Source organism: Vombatus ursinus, unplaced genomic scaffold (assembly GCF_900497805.2).
Source record: "Vombatus ursinus unplaced genomic scaffold, bare-nosed wombat genome assembly UNPS02014799.1, whole genome shotgun sequence".
Classification (NCBI taxonomy): domain Eukaryota; kingdom Metazoa; phylum Chordata; class Mammalia; order Diprotodontia; family Vombatidae; genus Vombatus; species Vombatus ursinus.
The window spans coordinates 5,634,347-5,655,068 of NW_020954577.1; the positions used below are offsets into that span (position 1 = coordinate 5,634,347).

The 20,722-nt window shown below is 45.4% G+C and overlaps 2 protein-coding genes across 6 annotated transcripts in view; one reads left to right on the top strand and one right to left on the bottom strand.

Moving 5' to 3' along the window:
- The window catches only part of LOC114050288 (juxtaposed with another zinc finger protein 1), a 42,312-nt gene extending 30,095 nt beyond the window's left edge, over positions 1-12,217 (top strand). Inside the window, exons 2-3 of the mRNA XM_027871899.1 lie at positions 694-863; positions 9,860-12,217. Coding sequence (XP_027727700.1) covers positions 694-863; positions 9,860-10,036 — 347 coding nt within the window. The 3' untranslated portion in view covers positions 10,037-12,217. The remainder of the gene's footprint in view (positions 1-693; positions 864-9,859) is intronic.
- Positions 12,218-14,100: 1,883 nt separating this feature from the next.
- The window catches only part of LOC114050440 (tax1-binding protein 1-like), a 72,592-nt gene continuing 65,970 nt past the window's right edge, over positions 14,101-20,722 (bottom strand). For all 5 annotated transcript variants that reach the window (XM_027872123.1, XM_027872122.1, XM_027872121.1 and 2 more), the window contains 2 exons: positions 15,201-15,286; positions 14,101-14,725 (listed from right to left, as the gene is read on the bottom strand). In XM_027872123.1, coding sequence (XP_027727924.1) covers positions 14,524-14,725; positions 15,201-15,286 — 288 coding nt within the window. In that variant the 3' untranslated portion in view covers positions 14,101-14,523. The remainder of the gene's footprint in view (positions 14,726-15,200; positions 15,287-20,722) is intronic.

Consider the following 20,722-nt stretch of genomic DNA (forward strand, 5'->3'; position numbering starts at 1 on the left):
CCCACTTAGGTGGCTCCTGCTTCCCGGTCCCCTCCCTCACCTGCCAGGGTCTTCTTGCTCTTCTCCCTGTCTCTCATGAAAACCTGCTGTCACACAGGGATGTGAAACACATTCATACTAAAGTGTAAATGACTGATAGTGTAAGCGAGGTTTCAGCACTTAGACTTGGTCCAGAGATCTTTAACATTTTTGGTGCCACAGACCCCTCTGACAGTCTGGTCAAGTCTCAGAACAATGCTTTTAAATGCATAAAATGAAATATATCAGGTTACAAAGGAAACTAATTAGAAAGAAATATTATTTTTAAAAACCAGTTCAAAGACAAGGAAACAAAATTCAAACTGGGATTTTTGACACCAACTGGTGAGGGGCGGGGTGGGGCTGGGGGCCGAGTAAGGTCGTGCTTTTTAGCTGTCTCCACCTTTCCTGAAGTCTAGGCAGCCGGCTGATAAACAGGATGATGATGATGGCTCCCGTGGGAGCTTAGTGTTGGAGGGGGCTTTACAGGTGATCTGCCCAGTGAGGGAAAACAAGGCCAAGGGGACCAGAATTTCTGACTCTAGATCCAGAACTGTCCCCATTGTCCTGCACTGGTTTACAGAGTAGGAGGGGCCCCGAGGCTCACTGGGCCAGGCCTGGCCTGCGGGGAGGGGGCCTCACTCTCTTCATGCCCTTCTCTCTCACATGTCTCAGGCAGCGAATACGACGAGGAGGAGGCGGATTATGAGGAATCCGACAGCGACGAGTCATGGACCACGGAGAGCGCCATCAGCTCCGAGGCCATCCTCAGCTCCATGTGCATGAACGGAGGGGACGAGAAGCCTTTTGCCTGCCCCGTCCCTGGATGCAAAAAAAGATACAAGGTAAACCCCCAAACCCGCCCTGCCTGTGCCTTCCGCCCCGCCCCAGGCGTCCTCTCTGGTCCTCGGCCTTCCTTCCTTCACAGATGAGGAAGTTAAGGTAGAGACTGAATGACTTGCCCAGGGTCACACAATCAATGTGTGGCTGTCCTGGCCAGGTGCTGTGTCATCCGGGCAGGGCAGCAGAACACTGGGTCTAGAATCCAGCTTCAGATATTTCCTAGCTGTGTGTCCCTGGACTTCACCTCCACCTGCCTCAGTTTCCCCGAGTGTAAAGTGATAGTACCTGCTCCTCAAAGGAGATCATATTTAAGTGTTTTGTGCACAGAGTACATCCTTAAACACTCACCTTAAACACTCCCTTATTTCCTTCCTTCCTGCCATCTTAAGTCCATCAACTCTCCTTCAAGAGGAGGTCCGTCATGGACCCCCCATCCTTGGGTGGATCACGGTGGGTCACCGCACCAGTCAGAGCCGTAAGCCCCTCAGAGTTGCTCATCTTTTCAGCATGGCTGTTATTGTACACATTTTTCAGGGTTCTTCCACTCTTCCAGCGGAAGGACGATGAGTTCTGTGCCCCAACTGGGAAATCAATCCAGCCTGGGCTTTGCTTAAGCGATGGAAACTTTACTGTATTCTTTATTTTATTTTATTTTATTTTAGGCAATTGGGGTTAAGTGACTTGCCCAGGGTCACACAGCTAGTAAGTGTCAAGTGTTTGGTCTGAGGCCGGATTTGAACTCAGGTCCTCCTGACTTCAGGGCAGGTGCTCTATCCACTGCGCCACCTAGCTGCCCCTTGTATTCTTAATCTCTCCAAATTCACGTCTTCCCTGGGAATTGGGACGGGGAAGGTGGGAGTCCATCCGAAGAAGAATAATCACGTCACCGGCTCTCCGCAGTTGAGGGTCCGTGGGTGGTTTTTAGACTCCTTTGAATTATGAAGAATCCACAGACATCGTCAAGAGTACAGGTTTTTACGTCTAGCTGGGAATGTTCTCACTCCCCCACACTCCCTTGGGTCTCCCCTTGGCTCTTCTCTTCCCATGATTTCACGATCCGTCCCCGCCACTGGTGGAGGCCCAGCCCGCCATCACCACCATATTTTATCTCTGTGAGTGGCTGGGGGCCCAGAGCTCTCTGCTCACCAGAAGTGTCTCCAAAAACAAACTTGCAAAATTTTCCATGATATTTTAGCAGCTCTTTACAACCCAGCTGTGGAAGTGCTTAATGGAAATACTAAACCCAGAAATGTACCTGGCATGTGGGCGGGTTTGCTAATCCAGGTCGTGGAGACCCAGGCCTGAGAGAGGCACCCAGACTGACCCTCCTTGGTGGCTCCTGCTCTTCCGAAGGCCAGGAAAGCCACCCCAGGACTTGTAGCGCCGCTCAAGACAGAGCCCAACTCTATCGGTGAAGTCAGAGCAAAGGGGAGCGATGGGTACGTTTTCTTTGCTGCCCTGTTCTGGCCAGCAGAGCTGAGATGAAACCTTCGACCTAGGAGTCAGGTCGTAGACGTGGAAGGGCCCTCAGAAGCCAGCAAATCCAGTCCCTTCATTTTACAGAGAAGGACACTGAGGCCGGGCATGGGAAGCCCCAGGCCCAGGTAGGAAATGCCAGCGCCAGGGTTCGATCCCGCATTGTCAAAGCCCGCCTCCACCAGGCCCTGCTGCAGGAAGAATTCTTCCTGGACATCTGGAAGGACCGCTGAGCCAACGGGAGAGCTTCCTGGAGGCCATGGTCATTGAAGAGGGAAGGAGGACACTCCTGAGGGTTTCAGGTTCCTCCTCTCTCCTCTCCCCTCCAGGGCAACTTGGCATTTCAAAAAGACTTTTTTTTAAAGTGAAAAAGGCCTGTTTATAGGAGAAACCTGTAATTTGGTGCATTCTGTCTGTCCTGTTTCATAGTCTCATTATTGCCCAGGAAGCAAGCTGGTCCTCCCTGCCCCTCCCAGGCTGGGCCTTGGCCCAATGAGCATCATTTGTCATCAGGGCCAATATAGTCAGACCAGGGAGCAAATGGGTAATGCAGGGTCGGGGGGGGGGGGGGGGAGACACTCCCAGCAAGCCCAGGAGGTAGGAAACTGAGGCAGACAATGGTTAAGTGACGTGTCCAGGGTCACAGGGCTGTCTGAGCTCCGATTTGAACTTAGGTCTTGCTAAGTCCAGGCTCCAGCTTCCTCTGCCAGAGAGAGGAGTCTGTGTATTTTATCCTAGCGACGATAGAAAGTCACGGCACCTTCTTGAGCAGGAGTGAGATCAGCCCTGGCTCAGGAATATCACTTGGGCAGCCACCTGGAGCAGGGGATGGCAGCAGGGAAGAGCAAGCCGGTCACTGGGGAGTTCCAGGGGAGAGGCGGAAGGCCTTGGAGGTTTGCCTTTGAGGTTCAGGATCAGACACATAGGGGAGGGGGCTTGGCTACATTTATTTCTAAAATAAATTCAAAAGGAATGAGGGAAAAGGGGAGTGGGAAAAAGCAGAGGGCGTCCAGACTAGCCGCCTTCACGTGCCTGGTCTCACTGGCTCCTCTCCTCCTCCCGTGGGCTGAGGGTTCAAGTGTCGTCCCCCTTTTATAGGACGCTCCCCAGCTCCCGGAGTCTGGGTCGAATAGTTTTAGCCGCAGTCCATGACACTGTCCACTAAGATGTGGGGGAAGGGGCTGTTCTCTGGCTTGGAGAAGACCTCTGAAGTCTCAGGATTTTGTGGTATGGCATTGAGGACAAGTAGATCAGACTGGCCGTCCAGAAATTTGGGCTTTCAGCTCCAGCAGCCCCAGCAATAACTGCTGACCAGCCGCGGTCAGTACGGGCGCAGGCGCTGGGGAGGGACAGCCCGTCTCAGATGCCCAGCCCTGCTCCCCACCCAGCCCTCCTCGGGCATCATTCAGAGAGGCGGCTCCGAGGGAGAAGGGGCCGCTCATCCCCACCAGCCGCACTCTGTTGTCCTGCACTGGACAGGGAAGACAGGCTGGCTGAAGCAGCCAGGTAGACTGAGGGAGAGAGACAGGAGGCAGCATGGGCCGGCCAGGCCGGGCCACTTCCACCACCTCAGCCAGGAGCCGGCCCAGGAGCCTGGACCGAGACCTAGAACTTTGGCATTGTGGCGCTCCAACCCAGCGCCTGCAGCCCTCATGGGGGGAAGGCACCGCCTTGGAGATGTAGCTCGGCTGCCCCTGCAGGGCATCAGCCACAACTCCTGTTGTGGTCACCCGAGCCTTTGGCCCTGTCTGGTGGCTCAGTATCAGAAACTCATAGGATTTTATCGGAGAAAGGCATTAACACTGGCTTGGCCACTGCCCCTAAGGACCTCGGGATCCCTGCATCTGACCGCCACTGAAACCTTCCCCATTAGGATGCCAGCCTCTCCCGGCGCTGTGCATGCAGTCAGTGCATAATCGGTGCTCTTCACGCAGCTGGACTCACCACAATACATGTCCTGGAGCACTCACCGGGGCTCTGAGATCGCTGATCAAGGAGGAGGAACATTGTCCTTCAGGGGGATCAGCCTCACCACCCTTCGGATACTGCCACAGACGCCTGAGGCCACCAGGGATTATTGCACCCCCACACTCAGGGCCACGGAGGGGACCTTATAACTGAAGATTTAGTGGGGAGGTTTGCACATGGAGATCACGTGGTACTGGGAGATTTACACATGGATTTACCCTACACAGCGCAGGGTCCTTGATTTATAGAGGAAAAAGGGAAGGGCAGTGACTTGCCCAAAGTCACAATTCAGCAGTGGAGGTCAGATTTGAATCCAAGTCTCCTGGGAATATGCAGCAGCCCGCCGATGCCCACCACGCCCTCTCCTTTACTCTTTGGACCACCTGAGGGTTTTTTTGTTTTGTTTTGTTTTGTTTTGCTAGGCAGTGGGGTTGAGTGACTTGCCCAGGGTCACACTGCTAGTAAGTGTCAAGCGTCTGAGGCCGGATTTGAACTCAGGTCCTCCTGACTGCAGGGCTGATGCTCTATCACCTGAGGTTTTAATGGCACAGGTTGGCAGCCAGGGACTGTGCACCTTGTACCACAAGGGTGGGCCTTGGGACCGAGGAGCCGTGGTATCATGAGACCGTCTGGACGACATCCCCAGATGCCATCCAGAACAGGCTCTTTCTCCCGGCTATGCCTCTGATGGACTGGCTCAGCGGGCTGCCCAGAGAATCGCATGTGCACAGGACGGGGTCGGACAGGCCCGCGGACACCGTGGCACCCAGCGCACAGTGGGACAGGTACGTCCACTACAACAGCCATCAGACGTTTGTCTAGGCTCCATGGGAAAGATGTGCTCCCTCCCTAGGCCTGCAGATAACTCTTCAGCGTGTCCATCAGCCAGCGTGCCAGGCACTCGGTGTTCAGAGTCCCTGCCCTCCAGGAGTCTCTGTTCTGTTTGGAGATCCCACCCATGTCAATCAGCACATGCAGGACACACGCATGGAGAGACCTGGGACATAAGGAAGGCCAGAGATTCAGGACAGAGACCAGGAAGGAGTGTCCCAGGCCAGGAAGACCACGGGGAGACTGGTGAGGCACAGTCATCCCGGGCAGGAGCATTAAAACTAGAAATACAGGGAGGGGTCGGGTTGGTTTAAATGCCAAAGAATCTGCCTGTCGGCCACTTGGCCTCCCCTCGTGCTGTCCTCTGGGTCCAAGGGGAATGCTCATCTCTCTTCCAGCAGCCCTTCAGATGCATGGAGAGACTGATGACGTCCCCCCAAATCCTCCTTTTCAACCTGAACAACCCCCTCTTCTTCAGGTGATCCTCAGACGACATGAGACGCTTCACTGGACCGGTTGCCCCCCTCTGTCCACTCACCAGCTTATCAGTGTCCTTCCTAAGATTCATTGTCCAGAAGTGGACACAAGACACCAGATGGGACCTGACCAGGGCAATAAGACAAAGGAACTGTCCATTCTCTAGTCCCAGGCCAGATGCTTCTCTTTGCAGCCAAAGTTGTTGGTTATAGACACAGTATTAACCCACATCCAGTTAGCAACCCACTAAGACCCTAAGATCTTTTTATCAGAAAGGATGCCACTGAGTTATGCCTCACCTGTGAGACTGATGTTTCTAACCAATGTTAAACCTCTATATTTATCTAACTACATGTCACGGGACAATAAACATTTTCTATTCGTTTAATGAGAGCAACTAGGCAGTGTCATAATCCCAGAGTCAGAAAAAATCATTTTCCTGAGTTCAGATCCAATTACAGACACCTAGCAGTAGTGTGACTCTGGGCAAGTCACTTTTTGCCTGTTTGCCTCAGTTTCCTCATCTGTCCAATGAGCTGGAGAAGGAAATGACAAACCGCTCCAGTATCTTTGCCAAGATAACCCCGAAAGGGGTCACAAAGATTCAAACGTGACTGAAATAACCTAAAAATAAAATTCATTTAATGTTTCCTGTATGGATTAAAAGGCCATGTATTATCATTGATCTCATTGAGGAGACCCCATAATGAGATGGGACATAATGAAATCAACACAGTATCATCTGTATACAGGAACACCCAGAAAAGAATCCCTCCCATTGGGACCTTTCACGGGACACCCCCATGAAATGTACACCTCCACTGGCCCACGTAATTAGAAGATCATTGAACACATACCTCTGTCCAAGCTTGGCAGCTCCCTTGTCATATTTTCATTGAGAAGATGCAACTTTTAGTATTTAGCTACTCATACTCAGTGGATATATTGAGCATTTCCATAAAGATTTTTGTAGATTTGGAAGTAGGCATATTTGTCATTATACAGCATCTCCTTTTGGGTGTATTAATATCATCCCTTTCAGGGGAAGTATCTTCTCCCTGAAATACTGTGTAAAGCTATTCCTCAGTGTTTTCAAAGTGGTGATAATGGGGCCCCCAAAATTGTTATATACAACGCAGTTGGAGTTTACTTTAATGACAATTTGGCTTGCAAAGAGAAAGCAGGGAAGCAAAACAAATTACTTGATTGGGGGGGGGGGGGGAGTGAGGAGAGAAGAAAAGGTCTGCAGTGAGATCAAAACCAGATTTTGGGAATCAGAGGATCCCAGGCCCCGTGTGACTTTATGCAAGTCATTTCCCTTCTCCTGGACTCAGTTTCCTCATCTACAAAATAGGGTTGGGGGATAGAGGAGCAGACTATAGATGGATCCCTAAGGTTCCTACGAGCTTTAAAACTCTTCTGTTCCTATAAATCAACCTTAGAACGAGGGAGCGTGTTTCAAAGTATATAATCGTCCGGCTAACTTCCAGTAAAGCTGATATACGGGTTTGGCTGCGTTTTCCTTCCAAACTCAGCAAGCTTACGCCAGACACGCAACGACTGTTTACATTAACCATGCGCAATTAGGGTTAGGGCGTCAAGAGCCCACCATCACCCCAACAACAGGCTCCACTGAGGGCTCTGGGGCAGAAGGGGCTTGGTTTTCACATGGATTTCACTGGATTCTTGGGGCTTAAGAAGTTTCTGGTTCCAACTCTTCCCTAACCTAATTAGGAGTAAAAGCACCAATTGAGATGGAATTTCTGTAGCGTGGACCCCGTGGAATGTGCCATTGGTTTGTCTTTATTTTTAGTCCTCTGTATTTTTCATCAAGGTGTGAGTGGTGCGGGCCCCTGAGGTGTGACTGGACTCTTTAATGACCCATCTCAAAGCCAGGAGAACTGTTTGAAAACAAAGAAAGGGAATGTTTTCTAACTCTCCTCCCCTGAAAGGGGCCCTGTGAAGGCACTTGATAAGTATCTGCTGGATGGATGAATGAGTGAATAAATAAATAGAAGCTGGATGGACCAAAGGCTGGAGTCATTTGAGCCTATGAAGTCTTGCAATCTGCCTCTGGTCACCAGACAATTTTATCACCAAATCTCCAAATTGGGAGGACATCTCCTCCAGCCTGGGCCTGAACCCAGATCCCCTCTCCATCACAGCTGACAAGTGGTCACTGAGCTTCTTGTGGAAAACTGCAAGCAAGAGGGGAAACCCTTCTGTAACAGAATGGAAGCCCATTCTGCCATCCGCACTCATCTCCAGTCTCTGCCTACTTAAAGGATCCTTCTCTGCTGCCTACAAACATACCCCTATTTCTCCGTTTCTTTGCCAAAAAAAACCCTCAATGCTAGTCTCGTCCCGTCTTTCCTCCTCTTTTTGGCTAAAAAGCCGTCTATACTCAGTACATCCATTTCCTCTCTCTCCCTTTTAAACACTCTCCCCTTTGTAAACTCTAAAGCCCTATTGGCAACAGCGTTAGCACCCAGAAGATGAAGGGAATAATCCCCACCACATGGGGATTTCTGAGGATGGCCCCGACAGCTCTGGGTAGAACAGGGCAGGGATTCTCCCTTTCTCCGTCCAGTATGAGTTGGGGAATCTACATTCAGCTGGCAGAAGAAGGAATTGCTTCAGTTTCATTTTTTTTTAAAGTTTAGATGCGTTTCTAATTTCAAATCTTTAATTAGTATGTGAGTGAATAGGTATTATTTTACCTTGGGGATATGGTTGGTTACAAATTTCTATTAAGATTTTTTTTTTGCTGGAATAAGCGTTAACTGTATTTCAGTTGACACTGGTTAATAAGTGGGGAAAAGAGCTTGGTGACGGTTTGGGGTGAAGACATCACTGTTGGAGACACAGCCCTATCTATGATGCCTCTTTCCTTGGTGATCCTGAAGTGCATGTCACGGGGAATTAGGTGGAAACACTGAAATCTCTCTTCCTGTTTGTTGAAATAAAAATGCTGTAGGAGGAATGCTGGGCTTTTAAATGTTTGAGGGTTGGGGTAGGCAAGCAAGTTGTGGGAATGGGAAGGATGAGAAAAATGTCTGCCTCTTGGTTAACAAATTAATCCCTGTGCCAGAGGGTGACTCCAAGCAAGAAAGTGACCACCAGAAACATGTTGTTTATGAATTTTATTGCTCTTTATCCATCGCCTTCATTTCGGAATGTCTCTCTCCCCCTCCCAATAAGGGAGCCAACCTTTGTGACCGGAGCAGTTCAGCAAAATTGACATCAGCAATACACTGTAAGAAATACTCCACACCCAGTACCCCACTTTCCCAAAATCTCCTTTTACTTCATTCAAAACGACATACATAAGACAGTGGAAAGTGGCCACCTGAATCTTCCCTCTTAAAATAATCTTCCAATGCTGAGGACAGGCTAGCCAATCAATCCTCTAAGTCCATCAGGGCATTGCCCCTTTGGGGGGCCCAGGGATGTTTAATTACATAACGGTGGAGAAACAGCTCTTTTAGGATTAAAAAGTTTTGTTTTCAGTTCTTGGTCACGGGATGGAGAGGCATCCCATTTCCACCCACTGTTTGTGCTCTCTGCACTAACAGTTGACTTTTGTAAAGAGCAATTATTCCATGGTAGGAACTGGGGAAGAATACTGTTCAGATTTTGTGTTGAAGATCATGAGAAAAGTGGGCCATCCTGGGAGATGGAGAGCCTTAATGTCGTTTACTGTGGTGATGATCCTTCAAGCACAGAACTCAGAAAAATGTAACTAATGGTTATGTCCTCGTGGTATCACACCAAGTTGGACTTAACACATAACGCAGCTGAATAATGACCCTAAGCAGCATTAGAGTTAGGAGTCCTAGGGTCCTGCGACCTGGAACTGGGAAGGGGGTTACTGATCACCTGATCCCACAGAGAGGTGAAGTCACTTGTCCAAAGGTGGTCCAACCAGGTCCAAATCCAGGGCTCCTCCCACTTAATACATCAGGCTGTCTCAAGTACGAAGACAAGGGTTTGAACCCAGATTCTGATTTTTACTGGCATAGCTCACAAGCACCTTGGGAAATCGGTTCATTTGCAAAATGACGGGGCTGGAGTAAATAATGGCTAACAAACGTTCCTGCCAGATCCCAAGCGTGTATGATCCTGCGAGCTGTGTCAAAGGGACACCCCACCCTACAGCCCACCTACCCCAGGTCCTGGACAGCAGGACCCGAGTACCCGCCACACACGTCCTCAGAAAGGCTGATCGTTTCTTTCTCCTTTGCAGAATGTCAATGGCATCAAGTACCATGCCAAGAACGGCCACCGAACACAGATCCGTGTCCGTAAGCCATTCAAATGCCGTTGCGGGAAGAGCTACAAGACCGCTCAGGGCCTGCGGCACCACACCATCAATTTCCACCCCCCCGTGTCTGCGGAGATTATCAGGAAGATGCAGCAATAACCCGCTGGTCCCAGCTGTGCCAAGAAATCCTCACCAGCAGTTGCTGATTTTTGAAAACAGCCACCTTTGTCAAGGGAAGCGTTCAGCAACCCTTTAAAAGAAGAGTTAAATGCATGCTTTAAATTTTTTTCTGTAATTTTGGAATGTTACCTTTGTAGAGTTAATGATTTTGTACATTTGCACATGTAATCAACCATACCCACCATTTTCATTACTTTGATATAAGGTGCTAAAACAGACAAAAGCTCTAGGCTCTTCAGAATATCTTCCCCAAAACAAAATAAAAATGAGGGCATGTGGCAAATAGGTTTAATGGTACTGCAGGGTTACCAGCTTGGGGGGAAGCCTGGCACTGAGCTTATTTCAAGATTGTAATGTGATTGAAATTTCTCAATACGTCAACTCACACGTGTGCAAAACCAAGACACCACCACTGTTGTCAAGCCGGTTAACATGCCTTACCTAGGGGAGCTCGGACCCATGGCTAGCCAGGCATTAGGTATCGGAAATATAAATAAGAAAGAATGTTTAACATAATATGCTAAAAATATTTTCATACTTAAATAACATACATAAAGAGGTGTGCTTTCTGTGTTTTATATTTTCTTGCAAATCTTTTTTTCCCCTTTGAAATGCTGAAGATCTTGCCATGTGACTGAGCAAACAATCATTTTAATGTTAGAAATGACTTTTTATGAGGTGTATTCCATTCCTTCATCCATCCACCCATCCATCGAGTGCCTACCAAGTGCAAGGCATGGTGCTGGATGCTCAATTCATGCCCATCAGATATTTGAGGACCAAGATCCACTGAAGTATTTCCCCTAAAATCTGTTTGGAAACACTTTGAAATACTTAAGAGTGCAAATTGTGTGTGTGAAACTTAGCTCTCTCTTCATCCTCAGATGAAGTCTTAAAGCACTTTGTAGTTCTCCATTGCCAACAGATTTGATGTTTTATGTGTTGCCAATTCTTGCAACTCCTGCCCTATCGTGCCTGTGGCAGCAAATCAAGATGAAAGCTCTAAGCATGTTTCAGGGGGAGACCCTCCAGGCTGGTATTTGTGAGACTTTGGGGAGGGAAACGTTTCGCCTCACGCTCTAGGTGTCTGCATTCCAATCGGAACTCTGTTTAGCTTTAGAATTCACTTTTCCGAAATAAGACATTGAGCCTTACTGACATGAAGTGCTTCTGGCAACAGGTGGTCAAAGCGAAGGGCGAGCGAGGTGGCCCATGTAGCATTCACTTTTATCGGGACCATTCCTGAGCTTTTCCTCAGGAACAGGACCATCATGCCTCGAGGGTTCTTTTCTCCCAAGTGCTATTCTTGAAACATGAGTTTACCAGTTGCCTAATTATGCAATAAAAATTGCTCTGAGACGGCCAACTTCCCACAAAACAAATTGGTAAAAAGCGAGTTGGGGCTGCTTATGACAGTGCTCTCCCCCTGTGGCCTGTGCACGTGCGATGAAAGGTCTTCGACACAGCTGGGAAGCAGGTGGCCCTTTTTTTTTCCAGGACACTTACCAAACTTGGAAAGGATGACAATTATCTGTTAGCCAGATGTGCAAACATCTACTTTCATCAGCCTTGGATCCTTCCTAATGAGGGGTTTTTAAGTGCTTATAAAGAAAACGCCCTCTCACACTTCCCTCAGATCTCTGAAGGCACGATCGTGGTTCTGAACACACAGTGCTACCATTTAGGTTTCAAAGACGCCCCAGACTGAAGAAGCGCCGAGTTGGTGCCTGGCAGGGCCCCCTTGGGCTCTGGGCAGTCAACCACGCCACGCTCCTTCCTGGGCCAGGGTCTGCAGGCTGCATCAGTTAACTCAGCAGCTAAACAGTCATACAATAAAATCATCATGCATGGGACTTCCTTTCAGTTACGAAATCAATTCCAGCTTCTAATTACCTATTCCTTGTGACAGTATTACTAAACAGGTAAGGACGGGACTATTTTGTTATACCGCGTATAGTGAATGTATTGTACTGTGTCTGTGAAAACTGTGCTTTAAATTATATTTTCATATGTTTTGTTGGGGGGAAAGAACATTTAAGTTTGAAAGTGACAGAGGTTTGTTTGGACTGAAGGTGATGTATTGATATAGAATTCCTGTTGAGAAAGCTGCTTACAAATGTAAATCAGATCACATTTAAAATAAACTGCCTCTGACCCAAAGCAAGAATGACCCTTCCTTGACTCTTGTCTCACCTGGACTGACGTCTGATTGCCCAGCACTGCTCGGAGTCACATCCTATTTGATTCCTTTCAATTACTTCACTTGAAAACAAAACTACATTGTGGCCCCCTCTACCTAAAATGTTGGATCAAACCCTCTGGATCAAAGTAAGGTCAAAAAATTCAGGAGGGACAACAAGACCAGATGTCCTGTTTTGACACAGACTGCGTGTGGCATGGTGAAAACTGTGTGACCCTTGATTTGAAAAAAATTACATTTTTTAAGGAATAGGCCCCGATAATGGGTGCATACACAATCCCTAATGGGCATACATTATACACACACAATGATACTGGTGACAGGAGGGGAGAACCAAAGCCCCACCCCCACCCGGTCTTCTAGCCACCCCCCGACAAGGCTCCAAAGAGGGGCGCTCGCTGCCCTGAGCCAGCTTGTCCAGGACTTGTGCACAGAGTCAGGAAGTCCTTCTTGGGTGGGTCTTGGGAAGATTTCCTCTAACTCTGGGCCTAATGGCACCTCTGGGCCTGTTATTCATCTCCCAAATGAAACAGCTGAACTCGAGGTGATGTCTAAAATTCCTTCCAACTCAATTTAGGATTCTATTTTTAGTACCAGTCTGTGGTTTCATCTATGTAGGGAAGTAGGAATGAGGAAACTCTCCCCCCTCATCTGCAGCCTGAGGTATCTAGGGGTGGGAGACAGGACCCTCTATATGGTTCAGAACTTAGGAGGACCTCACAGACCCCAGACCCCTAAGTTCTCAGAAGTGCAAACTTATCCAAACAATAATCCAAGTGCGAAAACGTACACAGGCCATAATGTAAAACGACTTGGAAAGCATCCTATAACCGAGCTGAGCCTGACCCAATCATTTAAATGATGACTAAATTCAGGGCAAGTTTAAACAATCTGCTTAAGTGCTAATAAATAATGAAATCGTGAAACCCGTGAAACAACACCGTTGGAATTTCCAGGCTTTCAGCGTAACAGCAGAGGTGGTGCTAATTTACTAATTTAGAGAAGGACTGAGCCAAAACAGAAGAGGAAGAGTCCCAGTGGCGGCGGAGACTAGGTAGACCTTTCTCCTGAATGTTTCCAAACACATAAAAGAAAGCACACAACACTACAAAAGAAACTGATTATAGTGAAAAAAAAATTTATCAAAATATAAAAAAAACCAAAAACAAACCAAACTCACTGATCTCCTACAATCACAGGGATCCATGAACCCCAGGTGAAGAGCCCCTAACTATACTATTACAAATTAACTGGGTAACAATGAAATACAACAGCCACAGAGCTCCAATATGGGTGTACCTTTAATATAATGAATACTATACAGTAAGAAACAAATTTTAACTAAAGAAACACATGACCTTCATTTTGGTGTGTCTGTCACATTTTTAATTGCTTAATTAGAAACATAATTTTTAAAATTATGCTCAACAGAAAAACTCTGCAAAATGCACAAAACCACCCCCTGCAAGTACAGGCCAAGAACCCCAAGGCCTGCAGCAGAGAGTCTGGTGTGGAGGTTTCTCCACTTGCATCATGGGGTTTTGCCAAGACCACTTTTCCATTAGCTATAAATACAACTGTAAGCTGATTTTAAAATAATCATCCAGATAAATCTAATTATAATATTTTTAATTCATAAAAATACTGGATTAAAGCAAAATATGCTTTCTTAGATTAATTCCTAAGGCAAACATTTCACATGTACCAGAGGTATTTGCTATGTTGCGAGCAGGTAATCTCATCATGCATGCATCTAAACTTCTAAAGAAGATTAAAAAACTCTGTGTTCATAGAATAAATTAAAACATTTTTTGAAGGTTACCCAAAGAATTACTCCACGAGATTGCTATCAGAAATACTTTTTATTACATAATATTTAATCATGCTCAATCAGCTATTCGACAGAAACTTGTTATCAGTTGGCTAAGTCACCTACCACCATATAATTTTTTCCACTGTCACATTAAAATAATCCCTGTATCCTTTAATGATATAATGTTCACAATCGAGGAATAAATAAAGATACACACACACAAAGAGTTTCTTTCTTTTCTTAGAGCAGGTGAAAGAAACAGAGGTTAAACTGCTATCTGCTGATAAGCCAGATATTGATCCTGACCCTAGTTCTACTGCATTGTACACAGGTAACACAGAATGTAAGTAGTCAGAAAAATGCAGTAGATATTTTATCAGATATGGTTTAGCTATTGGAAGTGATCTTTTTTTAAATGGTAAACTGGTATAATGCATAATAAAAAGTGACATTCTAGTCAAAATTTAAAACATTCTGATCAAAATGGGTCTGAACGTGGCTTTCAAAGCCGTGCTGGTCATAGTCTGGAGGGAACTGCTCACTGCACATGGGGCACACCTTCCAGTGACTTTCGACATGCTCTTCAAACTTGCTCTGGTCGTAGTTGGGAGGGAACATTAATTCACAGAGGGGACACTTCTTGTGCACATCAAAGCTTGAAGAGATAGGGACACGAAATCATTACCTGTTTCTGATACATAAATGCATGCATGCTAACATGCTAAGCACTGCTTCTCAGAAAACTGTAGGTCACTCCAGAATAGACACCTGGGGCTCCCACTGCCAAGCCCCTCCCTCATGTCAGTGACCTCGCTGTTCCTCTCCAAAGACCCAGACGTCTCCTGCAGGTCAAGAGAACCCCATTCCCAGCTCACCGAGACAAAGAATCAGCAAGGAGAACCATTCACCGAAAGCTCAACCCTTGGTCTTACGCATTTTACTTACTGAGCTCCCAAAATGGTTCCTTATAATAAGTAAAATGAAGCACATAATTCCAATCGTTTCTTTGTAATCATCCATAAGGATGAAAGCAACCTGAAATTCCCCATATCATCTACCCTACTGAATAACTAAGAATTTCTGAAACTATATACAAAGCATGAATTCTACATGGAAAAGGTTAAGATTACCTGGAATCAAAGCAAAAGCCCGTCCCATGAGCATGTAAAAGCTGGCTTGGAGGTTCTGGAGCAGTAAGGACATTCTCATCATCATCCTGCATAAAACATAATTCAACAGGATTTATTTACACGTGTAACTCAACGATGCCAGAATCCGAAGGAAATCAGACTATATTTGAAGGACAACTAAGTATTTTTATTATCTTTCGGTAAGGGTTTCATGTGAACATGAACTTGAAGGTCAATTTCTGTAAGAATTACTTTAAACTTTAGTAACTATTTAGATATAAAAGCTAACATCATCAACAAATTAGAGATACAAAGGAAGAAATTTATCTGTTAGATCTATGTATATGGGAAGAGCTCGAGATCAAACAAAAGACAGAGGAACACAGAAGGTTAAAACGGACAGTTTTGATTATATAAAATTAAAAGATTTTGCACAAACAAAACCAATGCAGCAAAAATTAGAAGAGAATCAAGTAATTTGGTAAAATAAATCTTTGCAGCAGGTTTCTCTGATAAAGATCTCTCTTCTAAGATGTTAGGAATGGATTCAAATTTATAGAAATAAGAGCCATTCCCCAATTTATAAATAGTCAAATGATAAGAATTTCATTTCATTTTCAGGAGAAGTAATCACCAAGTAAATAGCTATATGAAAAATGCTCTAAATCACTAATAATTGAAAGAAATGAACATTACAACAATTCTGAGGATCCGTCTTACACCCATCAGATTGGCAAAGTTGACCCAAAAAAGGAAAATGACAAATGCTGGAGGAACTGTGTGAAAACCGGTACAGTGACGCACTGCTGGCAGAGCCATAAACTGGCTCAGAAATTCTGGGAAGCAACTAAGACTCAGAAGTTATTAAATTATGCATACCCTTTGATCTAGAGATATCCATCCATACTGGTCCGTATCCCCAAAGAGAAAGAAGAAAAGGACTCATGTGCAAAACCACAGCAGCTCTTTCTGTGGTGGCAAAGAATTGGAAATTGATTGGGCGTCCCACCAAATGGAGAATGGCTGAACAAATTATAGTATATGAATGTGATGGAATGTTATTAAGAAATGATGGAGATGGGGTTTTCAGAGAAACCTGGGAAGACTTGTATGAACTGATGCAAGTGAAATGAGCAGAACCAGGAGAATAATTTATAAGACTATAACAACACTGTAAAGACTAACTACTTTGAAATACTTGTCTGACACAACATTTAGAGGACTCGTGCTGAAATATCCTACCCAGTTCCTGACAGAGAGATGATGGACTCAGTGCAAAGTGAGATAGATATATAAATAACTGGGGTAGGGGTCGGGACATGAGAGGAAGAGAAAGCAGATTTTTTTTCAGTTGTAAAAATAACTTAAAAAAAAAAAAGAATGGTCTAAGTGCTGACAACTGTTTAATGTAAGGCTGGAAAACAACATTGCCATTGGTAAAAACTGACTTTTGAAATTTATTTACAACTATCTTAGCTATTTTTGCTCATCTAAGGATCTGTGGAGAAAATTATCAACTTAAACCAAATCTCTGGCATCAATATGCTCTAATATTCACATTAAACAACCACCTTAACCCAAACATGTGGAAGAAAAATCAATGTACCTCTTTGCCTATTGCCAAGTAGTAAATGCATTAATTTCCAGGAAACTCTCATAATTATAATCAAGGAAAAAGAACTTATTAAAATGAGGAAGAGATGGATGGGGGCAGGGGTGAGGTTAAATCCAGGCAGTGTACCAGCATGAACACCTTTTTACAACAAAAATCCAATCTTGATAATAGGTTGTCAGATAAGACTCCTAAAAATCTATGAGCCTAAGTTAGCAGAAAAAAAGCTTCAGATTCACACACCTCCACCCCGTGTCCTCCCAAACCTCCCCCCGAGTCAGTTCTGAGCCATCTGAATATGCCGTCAAGGGCAGCAGATCATGCATTTCAATCCTCTCTTAGGCACAGCATCTAAATCACCCTCCAGTATTTCCTCTCATTTCATGAAGGTTAAAAACACATAAACAGGGGGCAGCTAGGTGGCGCAGTAGATAGAGCACCAGCCCTGGAGTCAGGAGGACCTGAGTTCAAATCCGCCCTCAGACACATAACACTTACTAGCTGTGTGACCCTGGGCAAGTCACTTAACCTCACTGCCTAGCAAAAACAAAACAAATAAACAAACAAACAAACAAACAAAAAAAAAACCCCACTAAAAAATACATAAATAGGCAGCTAGGGGGTGCTAAACACAGGAAGACCTGAGTTCAAATCCAGCCTCAGATACTTTCTAGCTGTGTGACCCTGGGCAAGTCACTTCACCTCTGTCTGCCTTAACTGTAAAATGGGGATAAAAGAACCACCACCACCCCCTTTCAAGGTCATGAGAATCAAATGGAATATTTATAAAGTGCTTAGCATAGTAGATGGCACAAGGTAGGTACTTAATAAATGCTAGCTGTTGCTGTTATTAGCTAGAGCAGGAACTGATGAGGCTCACGACATATTGATGGCCAATCATGTCTGCTTCAGACCACCTAACGAGTTAAGGTCTGTTCTTACTCAAAAAAATTTGTGTGCATGAAATCCAGCGGCTAAACATATGCAGAAAACTCTCTTCCTTGCAACCAATTTTTGTTTAAACTGTTCTTTTATGACAGGTAAAAAAAGATAGGACAGCAGGTTTGGTTTTAATTTTATCAATCAAGTAGCATTTACAAGGACCCCCTACATGCCAAGTGCTGGAGAGACAGTCACTGTGTGCAAGGAGCTCCGTCTGATGGGGGAAAACAACATGCAGACAGCCATACCAATGGGACAGACAGAATAAGCTACAGATAATGAAGGGAGGGGAGGCACTAACATTGAGGAGAATCGGCTATTCTTCTTGCATCAGGTGGGATTTTGGCTGAGAATTGAAGGAAGTCAAGGAAGCTGAGGACAGAGATAAGGAAGGAAAGAATTCCAGGCATGAAGGACAGAAAGAAAATGGCCTGGGTCAGGAGATGCAGTATCTTATGTGAGGAACAACAAGGAGGCCCATGTCGATGGCCTCGAGGTGGAGAGGGGAAAGAGAATGAGGGGGAAGAAAACTGGAAAAAGCAGGAGGGGGGCTGGTGTTGAGGCTGGTGGTGAAGGCCAAACAGAGCACTTTGTATTTGCTGCTGGAGGCAACAGGAAGCCACTGGAGTTTATTGAGTGGGGGATGTGACATGGTCAGACCTGGGCTTTAGGAGAACCAGACTGAAGCTGGCTGAATGGAGGATGAACCAGAGTGGGGAGAGACTTGGGACAGGCATTCTGCACCCACCCCCCCCGCAGCTACTGCAGTGGTCCAGGCCTGAGGTGGGAAAGGCTTTCACCAAAGTAGGGCCAGCATCAGAAGAGAGAAGGGGAGTACTGGAGAGAGGTTACGAAGATGATATCAAGAGACCTTTGGAGACGAAGGAGGAGAGTAAGGAGTCCAGAATGACTCCCAGCGGCCTGAAAGACTGGGCAGATAGTGATGCCTCAACAATAATGGGGGTTATGAAGGAAAGATAATGCGTCCATTTTAGGACATGTTGAGTTTAAGTTGTCAACAAAAAACCCAGTTCAAGATGTCTCATGATATGACATGAGTTTTCTTGGGACACGTGCTCCCTCAAGCCTAGAGATGTGCAAAATATCAAAGCTGAAGAGTGAAACACAAAAACTCTTACTTCTCTCTCTCCATCTCTCTCACATACACAAAATATATTGTGTATTTAAAGAACAGATACTCAAGTAAAAGATATTCAGGTTGCCCATATATTTCATGAAAAACATGAAGAAAGATACTTCATTTAAATACAATTTGAATCTAGGACAAACTATTTTGTTATTATGACAAAGTTTTCCCGTGTTTATCTAGTTTCAAAATCTGGGATTTATAGGAAACTATATTTGGGACACAAAATAGCATACAATCAGGCAAATAAGAGCATATATGATCATACAAATATTGTCACTAAATGTCTTTAAAATCGTTGCAAAGAAGGCACTTCTGTGGCTTTCGGGCGAATCGATCACAGAAAGGGTGTTGGTCTTTACTTCCTGGGTTAATAGACTTTGAATCATTAAAAAAAAATGGATTTGGGGCAGCTCGGTGGCACAGTGGATACAGCACCAGCCCTGAAGTCAGGAGGACCTGAGTTCAAATCCGGCCTCAGACCAAACACTTGACACTTACTAGCTGTGAGACCCTGGACAAGTCACTTAACCCCAATTGCCTTTAAAAAAAAAAAAAATGGATTTGCCAGTACAGAGAATTTAAACAATTCCCTAAGCATTTCTCCGTCCTTCTAAAGGCCGGTGACTAGTCACCACCCAGTTCAGACTTTCATAAGGATGCTGGCCAGTGGTGCTTGTTGCAACAGATGGCTGACTGAGTATCCTCCCCACCAACCCTTCTCCCAATGCAAAGACTCCAGTTTCCCTCCCACAGGAAACGAGATGGAGTATAGGTGTCAGGATCCATGTAGGAAGGAGAAATAGCCTTACCACATACCTCGCTACGATGCCCTCCGTGCCCCCAGGCCCTATGGATCTTGGCACACTGCATACAGTGGCATCCCAAGGATCACCAGGCCCTTTGATCAATTTTGCAGCTAAAGCCCTGTTATGTGTTGTATCCCCAGTTTAGAACATAAGTTCATTAAGAGCACATCCTGTCTTAATTTTTTATTTCCATCTGAAGTATTTCGCACACAGTAAACATTTAACAAATTCTTTTCATTCATTCATTCATTCATTCATCAGTTTGTGCATCTGGGACAGGCTATACAAACAGACAATAAGCCAGGTCCAGAACTGAACATTAGGAGGGGAAGAAGCTAAACTGCCTTCAGGAAATAATATCAATATTCTAACAACGTCATTGTATGGCCATGAGATACTGAAAAGTGTTTCTGAAGGAGTGGAAATTATTATCACCAAGAAGGCCCTAGACATACAGCAACGTGAACGAGCCGTAACTTATGATCAACAAAGAACTGCAGAGAAAATCATGAGAAAGAGATCGTCAGGTTAATGTACAACAGGAAAAAAAAACAGGCTCACGATGGCCCAGGACAAAGGATGACCAGCAGCGGACATTCAAGTGCCCCACCCCCAGTCACTTTACAAGATGCAGAGAAAGCAAGAAGGCTGCACCACAAGGGATGCTGCAAAACTCAGGAGCTGAAGAGTCACCCGGGTGGGCAGCATGGATCGCAATCTGTATCAGGAGACAGAATGTGCAAGGCAGGGAGATCCCAGACCTCTCTCTGCACATCTCCAGATACATTGTTTTGAAGGCCAAAGTCTATTATCTTTTATAAAGACACATCTACCAAAAAAAATAAAATAAAATAAAGACATATCCAAGATAGTTAACAGTTTTATAATTATGGGTGATTAAAACTGTTGACCCTTAGCTAGACAGAAAATGCAGCAACCCAAAATTCACTGCTCCTTTCTATAGTCTGAGAGACATTATCCCTATGATCGGCATTATACCTACCTCAAATAA